Raw genomic sequence first — 17,129 nt, 5'->3', positions numbered from 1 at the left:
TTTACGGGATCTAGCTAGGTTATAGGTAGCTTGAAAAACCAAGGTAAGATGAGATGACTATCCGTTTATTAATGGTGACCAATGCTAACTGCTTAGCAAATATTCAAATAATTAAATTGCACAACTTAACCTTAAAAAAACTGAGGGACTTTTAACAATTACAATTTAATGAACTGTAGGAGTATAATATTAATGTTCATTTAAATTATGCTAGTTATTTTAACAATATTTAATTTGAAAAAATTACAAAATCTTACAACCTAATAGTAATCAAACTTGTTAGCTCTTTTGTAATTGTTTGAAATGACAAAAAACGAACAGTCTAAAAATATGGTATATAAGAACGAAATAAAATGCGTTTTTTTTTTTCTAAACTGCAATTTTATGCAGACTACTCAAGTACTCTACTGGGCTTATCCTTAAATAATTTATTTGTAAGATTTCATTCTAATATTCTTCCTTTTCATAAATCTTTAAAGAACAATTCGCAGCTTGAACAATATTTAATTTCGTTTTATCAAACTTAGAATGAAACACAAATGTTTTTTTTTTGCTTAAAAACTCAAATGCATTTTTCATAATAATTAAATACTATTAATTTTAATTACTCAGTTGTTCAGTTTAATAAATAAACACATTTTAGTTTATGTGTTTATTAAAATAGAAAACACAAAATACAATTTTTTAATAGTTACTACGTCGATAGACCATTATAATTTGTTACTTAACTTACGAACGCTTAAGAAAAACTGTTTAATACAATTGGTCTATAAAATTTACTAAGCATCGAAAAATCAAGAAAAATACTTTTTAAAAGCTCGAGTTTGTCTAAATAGTGTCAATAAAACTGTAAAACAGTCCAATTGTATCTAAATAACCATTAAAAACTTCAAAATTTTCAAAATTATCTAAAAAACATTACAACTTTGAAATTATTTTAAACAATTTTATACATATAACATTAAAACTTTAAAATATTAAATTTTATCTAAATAACATTGAAAATTCAAATTATTCTAAAACTTTTATCTAATATCTTTAAGCTTCCACCATCACTTCCTGAGTCTTCTGAACTTTCACCTGAGCGACATTCTTCTTGTTTTGCAATTTTCTCTTCAAGTTCCTGTCGATCGGTTTATCATGCTTTACTTTCTTCTTCAGGAACAATTCCTCCTGTGAAAATACAATTAAAATTAAATAAAATATTTGTTTCACTTTCTTCTTTAGGAAAAATTCCTCCTGTGAAAACAGAATAGAACATTTAAAAATTTTAATCATATCATACGACTGGTAAAACTAGGAATAGTTCCTCTGAAATACAAGCTATATTTAAAACTAATTTAATATAGAAACAACGCTGTCAGAACGATTGTTTACTTAAAAATTAAGTGTAGTAAAAATAATAATTTATATCAAATAACTAATTAAACTTAAATACATGTTTACATAAATTGTGAAATATACTAAATTAAAAAGTTCTAACTTTAGAAAAGAATAATTAGTTAACTTAATTGTTTGTATTCAACTAAAAGTTTTGTAATTTTATTGACTATTTAAGTGGAGTTTTTGCCTACTTACATGCATAAAGACAAAGCTAAGAGTTTTAACTATTGTTTCTATTTTACTTGAATAGAACATTTTGTATTGAAAACTGTAAAAAACGCCAGAAATACAAAAAGGAAGTTTAGAACCGTACAGTGATATTTTTATACAAAATACTTGGTGAAAAAACACATCTACAAACCTTACATACTATACAAACTTTCTACAGCTTGTCATTAAAATATCCAAAAAAGTAATATAGTTTAGTAATAACAGGCATTTATGGCGCGGATATTTCAGTAACATCAAAATTCTCAATATAATATTCTAACTAATTTTATATAAATAAACACCAAACCTCCTTTTTAAAATTTTGTTGCACCCTTTAATATAAAAACTAATAAAATTAATTCAAAATATAGTTAAAAACAAATCTTTTATAGAATCTACAACTTTTAAACAAAACCAATTTAATATTAGATAAACAAACCCTTTTTCTTGCAGCTGACTTTACCTCCCAATATAATAAAAAATAATATTAATCAAAACAAACGAACCCTCTTTTCTTGCAGATTATTGCACCTCCCAATATAACAAACAAAATCAAATCAAATCAAACCCTCTTTTCTTGCAGATTATCTCAATATAATAACAAATAAATATAATAATCAAATCAAACAAACGAACCCTCTTTTCTTGCAGATTATTCCCAATATAACAAACAAAATCAACTCAAACGAACCCTCTTTTCTTGCAGATTATTCTCAATATAATAACAAATAATATTAATCAAACAAACGAACTTTTTTTTCTTGCAGATTATTCTCAATATAATAAAAAATAATAATCAAACAAACGAACTCTCTTTTCTTGCAGATTATTCTCAATATAACAAATAGTATTAATAAAAACAAACAAACCCTCTTTTCTTGCAGATTATTGCACCTCTCAATGTACTTCTTCTCGTTTTCACTCATCTCGTTCAAACTCTCGCTGACCTCATCGTTGGAGTACATCGGAATGGAAATCGATCGCTCCGTTTTCAGCTGAATGTTCTTGATGTTCGCCCATCCCTGTTGATGAAAAAAATAATAAAATTTTATACTGATTAAAAAATAGATTAAAAAGAAGTTGTGATAACACGTGTGTGAAAGTGAATTTTATGAATGCTTATCTGTTTATAATACTTTTTATTTTATCATATTGAAATCGAATGCTCAGTTTTTAATTTGATGTAGGCCAGTTTTGTTTTATAGGGCACCCGTGTTGTTAAATCATGTTTGAGTTTATTCAAATTTATTTTAGTTCCCTTGAACTATTTTTATTTAACTTAATTGCGATTTAATATGTTTTTAATAATTCATCATTTCAAATGTCAGTTCTAAGCTGAATGTTTTTGATGTAGGCCCAACCCTGTTGATGAATATGTTAATAAATTTTTATTTTGATTACAAAATATATTTAAAAACAGTTGTGATAAGTTCGTAGGTATCAATTATAAGAATATTAATGTTTTTACAACCAAAAACAAAAGATGTTTCATTAAAACACTACTTTGTATTTATTTAAAATTTAATGTTTCATAAACTATATATTTATTCTTTCAAGACTTTATTACGGAAACTAATTTAATATAGTTCTATAAACTATAATAAGTAAAAATATTATGCAAAACTATAAATCATAACTTTGCAAACAAAAACATTCAATTGATTTAATTCCAATTTTTATAAAACAACTTAATTAGATGAATATTACTTAAAATTGAGAATGGTTAGCAAAGCCTTTAAGAAGTTAAAATGTCAGCACACTATTAAAATAATCTACTTAACAAAATTTTAGTTTATCAGCCATCAAAATATTTTGTAAACTTAACAATATAAAATTATCATCCTGCTATTCTTACCACAGCCTGCACAAAACAAATTTTAGAAACACCAAACATTAAGAAATAGTTATACATTTTTAAACAGATACAAATAAATAATTATCAAACAACTCTTAAAACTTTATAAAAAAAAATAAATAATTTTTAATATAACAACTATCATTAAAAAGTTTTTTTGATCAAACAACTAAACTAACTCTATCAACAGTTTTCTTAACAACGCTCAACACAGACTGAATGTTTGCAACTAGTTCTTCAGTGCTTTGACCAGCCTTGCCAATCTGTTTATTTATTGTAGTAAATTAAAATGTTAAACTTATCAACAATTGCTTCCTAAATCTAGTACTATAAAGACAGCATATAATATATTTATTGCGGTATAATATATACATATATAATTTATTATGAAAATTCGATTTTAAAAAACCAGAACATACGTTTCATAAAAATAAAATAAAAACGGTTTTCAATCTTTAGCTAGTACGGTTTGAAATAAACAGTATAATTTAATAAACAGTAAATTAAAATGTTTAACTTGTCAATAATTGTTTTCTTAATCCAATATATAAAATTTTATAAAATGTAATACTTATATAGAATAAACTTCAATAGAAAAAGATTTATTAAACTGAATCATCAATACAGTTTAATGTACGATAATAAAACTAAACAATGAAGATCTTAATTAAAACTGAAGATCTATAATACAGTATAACAATTGAAACTCTTTAAAACAAAATATTTGTAATATTAATTAACTTAGAAAAAAATGTTTGTAAAACAAAAAACACAAGACTATTTCTTCAAGTCAAATGTCGAAATTTAATTAGCTTTACATTTTCAATTTTCCTCTGTATCCAAATACAACCATTAACACTTTAAATGATTGTATCCCCTTTATACAGAGGGTATTGTTTTATACATACTAATATAAATTAAAATATTAATCACTTAATTGATTTGATGTCTACTTATAACTAGTTATTTGGATCAAAAGTAAATCTTGTAAAACTAAAAGCATACTTATTTTAAAATAAAATTCACAACAGATTCAGAGCTATGTTTTTGCAAAGTAACTTGCAGAATTTTATCTTAGACTACTTGTTACTTTTTGCCAACTGACTAAATTCAAAGTAATTTTTAAGACATTTTATCCAGGTACTGCTTGCAGAAATTTTTAAGGATTCCCGAAGTATTGAGCAGTTATTTTTTTATGAGTAAATAAATTACAGCTTGTGACTAATTATTATTAAATTCTCACAAACCTACGCACTTATACTAACTACGTGCACATTTTAACAAAAACAGCACAAAATTAAATTGTCGTGCTCATGTGTTTTTATCTCGCAATTTATCTATGAGCCTACACAGCGGTATTGAATAAAATATTCTAAAATGAAAAACATACATTACCATAAAAATCATATATCATTAATTTTATTTTTTGATATAACAAACCTGAACAGTTGTATTAAATAAAAAATATTAAATAAATACCAAATTAAAAATAATACATAAAAATAATTATTAAAATATTCCAATGAAAAACATGTATTTTCATAAAAAAATACATGATTTAATTTTATAATACTTGTTTTTTTTTCTTACAAACCTGAACAGTTGTGTTGTCACCTCTGCCGCTGACGTTCCATTTTGTGCACGACAAAACTTCATCAAACTTGTCGCAAAATTTGGCACCAGACATCTTCATTTGAACTGGCATCCTTTAAGTAAATTATTAAACTATGAGAAAAAATTTGATTAATTAAATTATCACAATATAAAATATGCAGCACTATTAGTAATAATATTTTTTTATTATTATTGAACTTAATACAAAGTATCCCTGTTAATAAAAATTATTGTTTCCATTAAAAATTACAACTAAAAATAATTAAAAATAAACAAACTTTTAAAATTACTTAAATTAATTCTTGCAATTACTATATATAAAAAAGCTTTGATATTTATTTAATTTATTCTTATTCATCTTGTTCTTTACAACATCATTTGTGAAAGTGATAGTTTTTTTAATTACAGCTTGTTTTAAAGTCAACATTTAATTTATTTTAAATTTGAAAAATAATAAAACTTTTAAACGTTCTGAAAAGAAAAAAAACTTTATTTTTTGTTTTAATTTTTATTATCAGCACCAAAAGTAGAGTAGTTAAATTCATTTTCAAACATCGCGCTTACTTGTTTCTAGACTTGAAGCTTTTACCCAGCTTTTCAGGCAGCCTGAAGAAAATTCTCTCGTCGGCAATGAAAATGGCGTAAGACGAGGCCAAGTTCCTCTTCTGCTGGTAAGTCTGATAGTCTTTGTTCAAACTTGACAGGGTTATTGTCTGAAATAATTATTTATATTATTTATAACTGTGTTTAATGATTTTTGTAGGTAAGTCTGATATTCCTTGTTCAAACTTGACAGGGTGATTGTCTGAAATAATTATTTATATTATTTATAACTGTGTTTAATGATTTCTGTCGGTAAGTCTGATAGTCGTTGTTCAAACTTGACAGGGTGATTGTCTGAAATAATTATTTATATTATTTATAACTGTGTTTAATGATTTCTGTTGGTAAGTCTGATAGTCCTTGTTCAAACTTGACAGGGTGATTGTCTGAAATAATTATTTATACAATTTATAACTTTGTTTAATGATTTCTGTTGGTAAGTTAGATAGTCTTTGTTCAAACTTGACAGGGTGATTGTCTGAAATAATTATTTATATTATTTATAACTGTGTTTAACAATTTCTGTTGGTATGTCTGATAGTCCTTGTTCAAACTTGACAGGGTAATTGTCTGAAATAATTATTTATACAATTTATAACTTTGTTTAATGATTTCTGTCGGTAAGTCTGATAGTCCTTGTTCAAACTTGACAGGGTGATTGTCTGAAATAATTATATATATTATTTACAACTTTGTTTAATGATTTCTGTTGGTAAGTCTGATAGTCCTTGTTCAAACTTGACAAGGTGATTGTCTGAAATAATTATATATATTATTTATAACTTTGTTTAATGATTTCTGTCGGTAAGTCTGATAGTCCTTGTTCAAACTTGACAGGGTGATTGTCTGAAATAATTATTTATATTATTTATAACTGTGTTTAATGATTTCTGTTGGTAAGTCTGATAGTCCTTGTTCAAACTTGACAGGGTGATTGTCTGAAATAATTATTTATACAATTTATAACTTTGTTTAATGATTTCTGTTGGTAAGTTAGATAGTCTTTGTTCAAACTTGACAGGGTGATTGTCTGAAATAATTATTTATATTATTTATAACTGTGTTTAACAATTTCTGTTGGTATGTCTGATAGTCCTTGTTCAAACTTGACAGGGTAATTGTCTGAAATAATTATTTATACAATTTATAACTTTGTTTAATGATTTCTGTCGGTAAGTCTGATAGTCCTTGTTCAAACTTGACAGGGTGATTGTCTGAAATAATTATATATATTATTTACAACTTTGTTTAATGATTTCTGTTGGTAAGTCTGATAGTCCTTGTTCAAACTTGACAAGGTGATTGTCTGAAATAATTATATATATTATTTACAACTTTGTTTAATGATTTCTGTCGGTAAGTCTGATAGTCGTTGTTCAAACTTGACAGGGTGATTGTCTGAAATATTTATTTATATTATTTATAACTGTGTTTAATGATTTCTGTCGGTAAGTCTGATAGTCGTTGTTCAAACTTGACAGGGTGATTGTCTGAAATAATTATTTATATTATTTATAACTGTGTTTAATGATTTCTGTTGGTAAGTCTGATAGTCCTTGTTCAAACTTGACAGGGTGATTGTCTGAAATAATTATTTATATTATTTATAACTGTGTTTAATGATTTCTGTCGGTAAGTCTGATATTCCTTGTTCAAACTTGAGAAGGTGATTGTCTGAAATAATTATTTATATTATTTATAACTTTGTTTAATAATTTCTGTTGGTAAGTCTGGTAGTCCTTGTTTAAACTTGACAAGGTGATTGTCTGAAATAATTATATATATTATTTATAACTGTGTTTAATGATTTCTGTCGGTAAGTCTGATAGTCGTTGTTCAAACTTGACAGGGTGATTGTCTGAAACAATTATTTATATTATTTATAACTGTGTTTAATGATTTCTGCAAATAAGTCTAGTAGTCCTTGTTCAAACTTGAGAGGGTAATTGTCTGAAACATATATGGTTTAAATAAAAACAAATTATACAGTTATCTTCCTTTATTCTACCAACATATGTTTCTGTGTGTCAACGAATCAACACACTTCAACTGGGTTCTGTAAAAAATAATTACTGTAATGAGAGAATAGAAGCATAGAATAAAGTAGGTGTATATATGTTTTCATTAAAATAAGATATATTCTACAGATAATAGTTATTAATAGGTGAAATACTTAACATTAAATCCGACTGTTATAAAATTATATGATATTTGTAATTATTAAGTCTAAAATAAATAACTAAAATAAGAACCCAGTTGAAGTGTGTTGATTCGTTGACACACAGAAACATATGTTGGTAGAATAAAGGAAGATTACTGTATAATTTGTTTTTATTTATATTCCAGTGAAGTTACTTTACTAGGATTTTTTATTAGCAAACAATTAAAACTATATTTTGAACAGTTATATGGTTTAAATAAATTTTCCAGCTTGTTCATATTAGTTATCTAAGTTATAAGTCTTTATTAAGACCTGGTATTGAGAAGATCTGTAATATTTTATTTGATTTTTTACTTTTTGAACATTTTTAAACTTTATGATGGTAAGTTTGATAGTCCTGATTGAGACTTAGAAGGGAGACTTGTTTTGAAAAAAAATTCAGTTTGAGATAGTTTACACTAATTTATTCATTTGATAATTCATTTCAATAAGTCTGTAATTGCATGAAGTTCAAGTATCACAATTTGTTATCATTTATTATTATTTTAAATGACTTTTATTAATAAGTACGGTAATCCTTGTTGAGACTTGGCAGGGAAATTGTCTGTTTGATATAAGAGTTTAATATAGCAGAAAGCAGCAAAAAAGGCTGAGTAGACTTGAACTTTGATTGATTGATTTTTTTTTTAGTTCAAACTAGCTTGAGTTTATGAGAAAACTTATAAAAAGAAATAAAATTAACCAAAAACTAAAAATTAAATACTGTTTATCAAGTTTGAATATCTAATAAAAGCATAATAATTACAAAGGACTTTATGTGCAACTTAAAATACAATTTCAAACAAGATTTTAAAGAAAAACAAAGATTTCAACCCTAATATACTAGCCTGAGATTAAGTGAAAAAATAGACTAGCTTCAGTTTTTTAATAAAAATCAAACAAGTTTTTTTCAGTTTAAAATTGTCTGAGTTATTCAAAAAAGAACAAACTAGCCTGAATATCCTAGTTGTTTGGAAACACTAATTTTATCTACAAAAATAAAACTCTTTCTGAAACAAGACTATGAATAATTTAACATAAAAAGGTAGCAATGATACCTGAAATTATACTTAAACTTTTCTGTGTAATATTAAACATACTGAATTATCTCTAGTCTCTCATTGATTTAAAACTTAATAAATTATAAAATTTGCCAACTTACGTGTTTTAATTTTTTTAAGTTACTTTAACTATAGTATTAAATATCTTGTTAAAATAATATTTTCAGTTACTCTTAGAAACTTATACACTAATATACATTTTAATTATATATTTCCCATTCTTTTCTCATTGAAACTAAACTGCCAGAAGCTAATTTTTAAGATATGACTAAGGTAAATATTTTTTAAATCAGGGTTGCCAAATGTTTTTACAAAAATTTTTATGGTTTTCAAAATTACACATTTAAGGTTCTATTTTTAGTTTATATTAAGTTTAAGGTAAAACATGTATTAAAATAGCATAGCAACATTGAAAAGATATTTTAAAGCTTTTTTAAATGTGTTTACTAATAAAAAAAATTTTTGATGATGACAAAAAATTGTTAACTATACAATATATTTTAGTGTCAAAGAGAAATTTTACAACTTAACATGTAAAAATTGTTTAAATTCCTTTTTTTAGGTTGTCAAATTTCAGGTTTTTCTGGGTTTTTTAGCCTAAATTGTCAAATTCTGTGGCCTCTCTATGCTTAAAGCTTTACTGATATTTAAATTTTTATTTACAAAAATATATATTTACCTTAGGAGTGATTCCAAGCCTCTCTTTGAAGTAAGACTGCCAGAAGCTCTCAGTGGCTTCTTTGTCCTCGTCCTTTTTGTTGTGAGTGAAAACGCAAATCTCGCTCTTGCGGTTGAAAAGAGGGTTGGGAAGTTTGCTGTTCAAAATAAAATATAAAATTACACTTACTTAAAAATAATACTAAGAAGAGCTTTACAATTTTTAGAACACTTATTTAATAGTTTTTTTATAGTTAGGAAGCTTTCTGTATGTAAAATAAGATGACTGTAAAACAAATTTAATTTTATTTAGCAAGTAAGAAAATACTTACAGTGTAATGAACTCTTATCTAAACACATAATTTTATTTTTATTCTTAACTAGCTTTTTTAATTCTACTTATAAAATTAAAAAATAGGTTTGAATTTTTAACATGAATTAATATAATATATATTAGCATACGAGACAAAGATAATTCAAATTAAATTTGTTTACATAAAAAATTTAAAAAATAATTCAGTTTTTCAATCAAAAATGTTATAAAGAAATGTTGACAGAAGGTAATAAAATATCTAATTTATAATAAAACAAACATCAATAAGTACTGTACTTACCAATAAATGCTTTAAATAAATTATCCACTGTATATTTTATTACCTACTATAACTATAAACAAAAAATAACAAACATGGGAACAAGAGCTGTTAATATTTTTTGTAGAATAATTCTTTACATTATTCAAATTGTAGCAGATAACAAAACAAACATCATACAATCATTCATTGTATAACTTTTTAACTACTATAACTTTTAGAAGAACAAAACAAACATCAACACGGTTCTGTTCTTTGCAGCGGGAACTTTGTGAAGGGTGATTGAAAGGAGGTACTGCAAGTCTTCTTCCTCCAACTGGGCATCGTTTGGCGCGAGTTCGTTCACTTTGTTCAGCGCTTCAACCACTTTCTGAATCTGATAAGAGTTAATTTAGTTTTTTATTTTAAAAATTTCAAACTGTTTTTTGTTGAAGAACTAATCAGCAATAAAGCAAGTTGGCAGTTTACAAGGATAAATAATTTTTTAAGTTGTTTTATACTTTTTACTCTCTTTTTCTTTTATTTAATTAATGTCCAAGGACAAAATAAACACTGCTACTTTGAACTGCAAGTTGTGTGAAATTACTAACAAACTTAATTCCTTGGCAAACCAGCCGAGGCAAACTTGTTAAATATAGGGGAGTGCAGCACATATTTTTAATTATATTTTAAAATTCATCATGTTATTCTATTTCTGTTTAAGTCAAAAAATCAAAAAATATGTAGATTTTGGGGTTTAATTTAATTTTTGGGGCAGTAAACTTTTTTATTTTTTTTTAACTTTTCTTAATGAAGCAAATACAAATCCTAATCATATCTCCTCATAAGTCTAGCAAACATCACCTGAGTACACCCTACCCCTGTTTATTAATACAAGGTTTCATTTTAAATTTAATTACTAAGTACCTATAGGGTGCCACCCAAGTAATTTCACTTTGATTTTTTTTTAATAGTTAACGGCATAGGGGGGTTAACACCTTTTTTGAAATTTCATCTTATTTTATATAGTTTGTACTAAGCTACAAGATGCTTTTTATAGATATTAAAAATTCAAAATATCTTTTGAGATATAGCTGATAAAAGTCGGAGGCAGCAATGAGATCCTTTTGAGAGGCGCAAACTAAAACAGCAAATAACTAGAAATTACTAAAAATCTATCTCCTCCTACGTTTTTTGAGATAACTACCTCAAACTTTCAGGAAATGTTCCTTGCAATATTTAGAAAATTCTGTCGGATCAAAAATAAAAAAATAAACTTTTATATAAAAAATAAACAAAAAAAAAAATTTTTTTTTAATATTTCTTTCCAACAGAATTTTCTAAATATATCAAGGAACATTTCCTGAAAGTTTGAGGTAGTTATCTCAAAAAACGTAGAAGATAGATTTGTAGTGAAATGTCTATTTTTGCCGATTTAGTTTGCGCCTCCCATAAGGAAACTATTGTTGCCCCTGACTTTGACCAGCTATATCTCAAAAATTATTTTAATTTTTTTAAATCTGTAAATAGCATTTTGTAGCTTAGTAAAAACTAAATAAAATAAGATCAAATTTAAAAAAAAGGTGTTAATCCCCTATGCCCTTAGGTTTTAAACTAAAAACAAACAAACTCACTAGCAATTAAGAACATACTAGTATGTTCAATATCCAACTGAGCATTTCATTAGTGTTCTAAACACTTTTTTGGGTTTACTAAAATTTAAAACAAAACTTCAGTATACTCTATCTGTTTATACTTTGTTTCAAATAATTTAAACTAAGAGTAAAAAGTAAATTTAAATACAAACTTTGTCTTCAGCAACCGGACAAGCTTCTTCTGGCATATGAATTTTCATTTTGTTTTTGTAAATTTATTAAATTCAAAATCTGTTAATCTTTTTTTAATTTATAACTTTAAATAATTTAGACAGTTGAATATACTTTTTATAAACTTATTTCCTTAACAAAACAAAATATTATGCTATGTTAATTTTTTATTTATTGCATCAATTCAAAACTATAGATTATATTTTTATTTTCAATTATACATTAAAAAACTATATAAATATGGATTTAGTTTAATAATTTAAATAAAATGTTTTGGGATTTGTATGAATGTATTCATTATAACTAAAACTTTAAATTCTTAAAGCTTAATAATAAACTATAATAAACGCAATAATAAAAAAACACTTTTTATAAAAACAGTTTCTGGCCTATGATTAAATAATAAAACCTAAAATTATATAAAACAAATGTAAAACAGAAATTTTGGAAAATTTAAACTTCTATTTAAAAGTTTTTTTATAATACATTTACAAAGCTTACTTTTCAAATTAAATATTTGAGACACTTGAGTTATAGGTTAATTAGCTTTAATCTATAAAACTGTTTCAAAATTAAGTTCAAGTTTTACAAAAATTTATACATAAAACATCAAAATGCTTTTTATTGTTACACATAGCAAAAATTTATTAAAGTAATTTGATGCATTATATTTATCTGCAATTTTGTAATAGTAGTATAAGAGGTAAAAATTAGGTTTAAAATTGTTTTTTTGTTTATATACTTTTATGAATAAAATTTACAAGTAAAACTTTTATTTTGTTATTTTAATTACTGACAATACTATCTTTTAAATCAAGTCCAAGCATTAAAACAATATTTTAACAAAACTAGCAAGTACATACAAAACCACCTCAGCTTTGAAATGAAAACATTTTTTAGATTACTTACAGTATAGTTTAACATGGCAATGTAAAGTCATAGGGGAGTTAACTTTTTGATGAAAACATGGTTCCTTATTTTATAGCTTACTACAACCTATTAAGCACTATACAGACATTTTAACTAGTTTTTAAAATCTAATCAATTTTGAAAAGTTTTCTGGTACAAAACTAGGTATGGTATATTTTCTTTGCAATTTTATCAGAAGTTTTAATAAGATTGTTCAACTTTTTGGTTAGGTTTTATATCAGGGTTGCCACTGGTTTTTGAGAAATTCTTCATATTTTCTGAATTTCTTCTGGGTTTTTGATAGTACACGTTTTTGGGTCTATTTTTAGTTTAAAGTTAAGTTTAAGGTTGAATACAGTATTAATTAGCATAACAACATTAAAAACAATAAAAACTACTTAAATTTTGTGTTTTTTTTAATTGATGATGACAAAAAAATTTATCCATATGATATAATTCCATGTCAAATAAAAGTTTTACTACCTAGCATGTAAAATTTGCTTAAAATTCCATCTTTTTTTCAAATTTTCTTAAGTTCCAGGCTTTTTTTTTTGCCTAAATTGTCAAATTCCAGGTTTTTCCAGGAATCCAGGTTTTGTGGCAACCCTATTTGACAAAAAAAATTTGATGACAAAAGTTTTTTATTTATAAGATAAATTTTTTGTGTCAAATCAAAATTTGTAACATAATAACGTGTAAAAATTGTTTTAAGTTCTAGGTTTTTTTGTGGTTATTTCCAAAATTTATTAAATTCCTGGTTTTTCCAGGTTATTTTAAACTAAATTGTCAAATTCCAGGTTTTGTGGCAACCCTGATTTTATGCTTAATACTTCAAACTTTTAAGAAGTTTACATATTGTTTAATGAGAAGTATTATTTAAATTGAAGGGGACAATAGTTTTTTTATTTTTTTGAAGGAGGCCTTGTAAAAAAGTTTGGGAAACTCTGCCTTATCTATCCTGAGTAATCTTGAGTGTTTAGATATCCTTAAAAAAAACTAGTCTATACTATTTCTTTAGTTTAATTTACTGGACTTTAGTATTTATAAGTTATACCAAATAATTTTATCTGTGAATTTACAATATATAAAAAAAAAATTTACTTAGCTTAAACACTCAACAATAAATATTAATTAACTCTTTATAGTTCATAGTTAAACTTTTACACTTCTAAAATGTTTCTGGTTAACATAAACTCAAATCATTGTAAATATTAATTTGTTATTTTGAACAAAAACTACAATGTATTTTCTAAGAGTAGTTAAGAGCTAGCCAAAAATTGGTTAAATAAAATAACAAAATATCTTTTAAGTTGATCATCTAAATCTCATTCACCATCTAGAAAAAAAAATTGTCCTGATATTTTAAAAAAATGTTAAAACTTCTCTGAAATTTTAATTAAAGAGAAAACATAACTATCCTATGTCAACCAGAGTTTAAAAAACATTAAAACTTTGAGTTATCCTTAGTTTTCCTGCGATTTTTTAAAGTTCTAAAATATTCAGTTATACTAGTGCGTAGCATGAGTAAATAACTGCAACATCAAAATTTATATAAAAAATTGGAGCAAATATACTTTTGATAGGATTAGAATTAGAAAACTTAATGTTAGAAAAAGTGTAGGATAAAACATATGCCTTCAATTCAAAGAAATTCAGGGAGTCCTATTTTTTGTTGAAATTCAGTTGGAAACATTACATAGAACAGAAGACTATAAACTTAAAAACAATAATATTTAAAATTAATCAAATAATATATTACTTAAGGGAAAATTATTCAAACAAATTTGGAAATTCTTACAATAACTTAATAAACTTTGAGATCAAGCAATCATAAATTTATGTCTTCAAAATTTGATTAACATAAATGCATATAATTAATTTATATATACCAGCAACTTTCTACAAAAGGAAAATTGTATAAGTTGGCCTATAAAAAAAAACTACTGTACTTACACGAGTGTGCTGTTTTGTTTGTATGTTTGAGAAAGTATATATTATATATTATATTAATATACATAATTATCACTAAAACTTTTGAAATGTCTAGCATAAACCAGAATTTATTATTTATACAAATTTTATTTAGTACCATCTGTGGTTACTATATAAGTTAATAAATTATTTATAAACTCTCTAACTTTTTAATTCTAAATTACTTTTCTTCAATAATTATAATTGTCCTGGACATGACATTAAGCTGTATCCTGGTGTATGATTGGATAACCAAAAGGTTTTTTGTACACAGGTCCTTGGACAAAATTTTTGAGCGCCTTTTTTTAGAAAATAAAATGAAATTTTTTAAAACACAAAATTGCTAAAAAAATCTCAAGTTTAAAAAGACTGTTAGTTAAGTTCCATTAAAACTTGAATTTTTGAAACTAATGAGTCCATTTATATAAAATATGGTATTACATTAAGTATTATATTGTACTCTACATAATTTACCTAAAATGAACAAACATTGAACACTATCTATCTAATTTATTAAAAATTTTATTATATTTAACTTATAAATTCAAGAATTTTTATGATTTTAAAAAAATAAACTAAGATTTATATTAAGATAATATACTTTATTGCATTACTAACCAAACTTTTTCATTAAGCTTATCATGTAAGGGGGTGCAGCTGTTTTTATATAAATAACTAAGATTATTTCTACTATATATTTAAATTCTACCTTACTAATGAGATTAAGTGATAAAAAGGGAGTTTTTGAATTTTTTTATCCTTTGACTTTCATTATTTTTCATACCTTATCAACATTTCAACAAGGGCATAAAGGGGATAACCACTTTTTATCACAATTTGATTATATTTTATAGAGTTTTAACTAAGCTACAAAATGCTTTTTACAGATTTTAAAAATTCAAAACAGTGTTTGAGATATAGCAGGTCAAAGTCAAAGGCAACAACAGGTTCCTTATGGGAGGCGCAAACTAAAACTGCAAAAAAAAAAAGACTATTACACTAAAAATCTATCTTCTCTTACGTTTTTTGAGATAAATACCTCAAACTCTCAGGAAATACTCCTTGGAATATTTAGAAAATTTTGTTGGAAAGAATTTTTGAAACCTAATATGTAAAAAAAATTATAAAAAAAGACAAAAAAAAAGTTTTTTTAAGCTTTTTTGGCATAATATTCTAATTTTTGTATTTTAAATTTAGTTTTGACAGAATTTTCTAAACATTTCAAAGAACATTTCCTGAAAGTTTGAGGTAGTTTTCTCTATAAACGTAGGAAAAGATAGATTTTTAGCGATTTCTAGTTTTATACAGTTTTAGTTTGCGCCTCCCATAAAGAACTTGTTGTAGTCTCCGACTTTGACCTGCTATATCTCAAGAATTATTTTGAATCTTTAAAATCTGTAAAAAGCAACTTGTAGCTTAGTTAAAACTCAATTAAATATGACTAAAATGTGAAAAAGTTGATTTACCCCCCTATGCCTTTACATGCAAATTTTGTTTTTGATTCTAGGATTTATCAGTTTTTGTTTTTTTAAATCAGGTTTGTTTAGTTTTATTTTCATATTTCAGGTTATCTCTGGATTCTAGTTTATTGGCCACCCTGTTTTAAAGGTTAAGGATTTTTTGTTATGGATAAATAGGGTTGCGCTCTTTGAGTCATAATAACTATTCTGAGTGACCAAAGAATAGTCTGAGTGGCCTTCAAATGTTATCCTGAAAATTTCAGGATTCTTTTAAAAAAATTTAATAAACATTTCAATATCAACAAAATCAAGTTTCTGAACAAATTGGTTATAAAATATCAAAATTTAGAAACAAAAAAAAACAAATATCATTCAAGGTATAGAAACAACTTGACTGAAATCATCATAAAATCATTAAAATATCCTGAATTTTATAAAAACCTGAGTTATGCTGAGTTCTTTTAAAAACTTTTAAATTAAAGGGTGGCCACTGGTTTCTGAAAAATTTCTTCTAGATTTTTGAAAGTCAACGTTTTTGAGTATATTTTTAGTTTCAAATGAAGTTTAAGATGAAAAACTGTGTTATGTAGTATAACAACATCGAAAAGATACTGTAAAGCTACTTTAGATGTGCTTTTTAATGGAAAAGTTTTTAATGACAAATTTTTTTTATATATATGATAGATTTTTTGGGTAAAAAGAAGGTTTTGCTACTTAATGTGTAAAAATTGTTTGATATTTCAGGTTTTTTCAGGAATCCAGGTTTATTGGCTACCCTGAAACTAGTCTGAGTTAGCCAGAATGATCC

At 25.0% G+C, this 17,129-nt stretch overlaps 1 protein-coding gene across 1 annotated transcript; it reads right to left on the bottom strand.

The window, feature by feature from the left end:
- Nucleotides 1-655: 655 nt before the first annotated feature.
- Nucleotides 656-12,052, bottom strand: LOC145829688 (ribosomal L1 domain-containing protein 1-like). The gene is made up of 8 exons (XM_082937545.1): nucleotides 11,963-12,052; nucleotides 10,413-10,552; nucleotides 9,606-9,741; nucleotides 5,627-5,775; nucleotides 5,043-5,154; nucleotides 3,628-3,711; nucleotides 2,463-2,615; nucleotides 656-1,173 (listed from the first exon to the last, which is right to left on the bottom strand). Exons 1-8 carry the CDS (start codon nucleotides 12,008-12,010, stop codon nucleotides 1,039-1,041), a joined length of 957 nt encoding a protein of 318 aa, XP_082793671.1. The 5' UTR covers nucleotides 12,011-12,052; the 3' UTR covers nucleotides 656-1,038.
- Nucleotides 12,053-17,129: the final 5,077 nt, after the last annotated feature.

The sequence above is a fragment of the Thalia democratica genome, chromosome 2 (assembly GCF_965202585.1).
Source record: "Thalia democratica chromosome 2, ktThaDemo2.hap1.1, whole genome shotgun sequence".
Classification (NCBI taxonomy): domain Eukaryota; kingdom Metazoa; phylum Chordata; class Thaliacea; order Salpida; family Salpidae; genus Thalia; species Thalia democratica.
The sequence above is the reverse complement of the archived record's forward strand: the minus strand, read 5'-3'. Positions and strand labels throughout refer to the sequence as shown.

What these genes read in the sequence shown, in the direction of transcription:
- LOC145829688 (XM_082937545.1), bottom strand. Translation starts at nt 12,010, where the DNA reads ATGAAAATTCATATGCCAGAAGAAGCTTGTCCGGTTGCTGAAGACAAA. An exon ending in AGCTTCAAGTCTAGAAACAA is followed by an intron (nt 5,155 to 5,626) that starts GTAAGCGCGATG and finishes ATTTACTTAAAG; the next exon opens with GATGCCAGTTCAAATGAAGA. An exon ending in ATAATCTGCAAGAAAAGAGG is followed by an intron (nt 1,174 to 2,462) that starts GTTTGTTTGTTT and finishes GTATTTTCACAG; the next exon opens with GAGGAATTGTTCCTGAAGAA.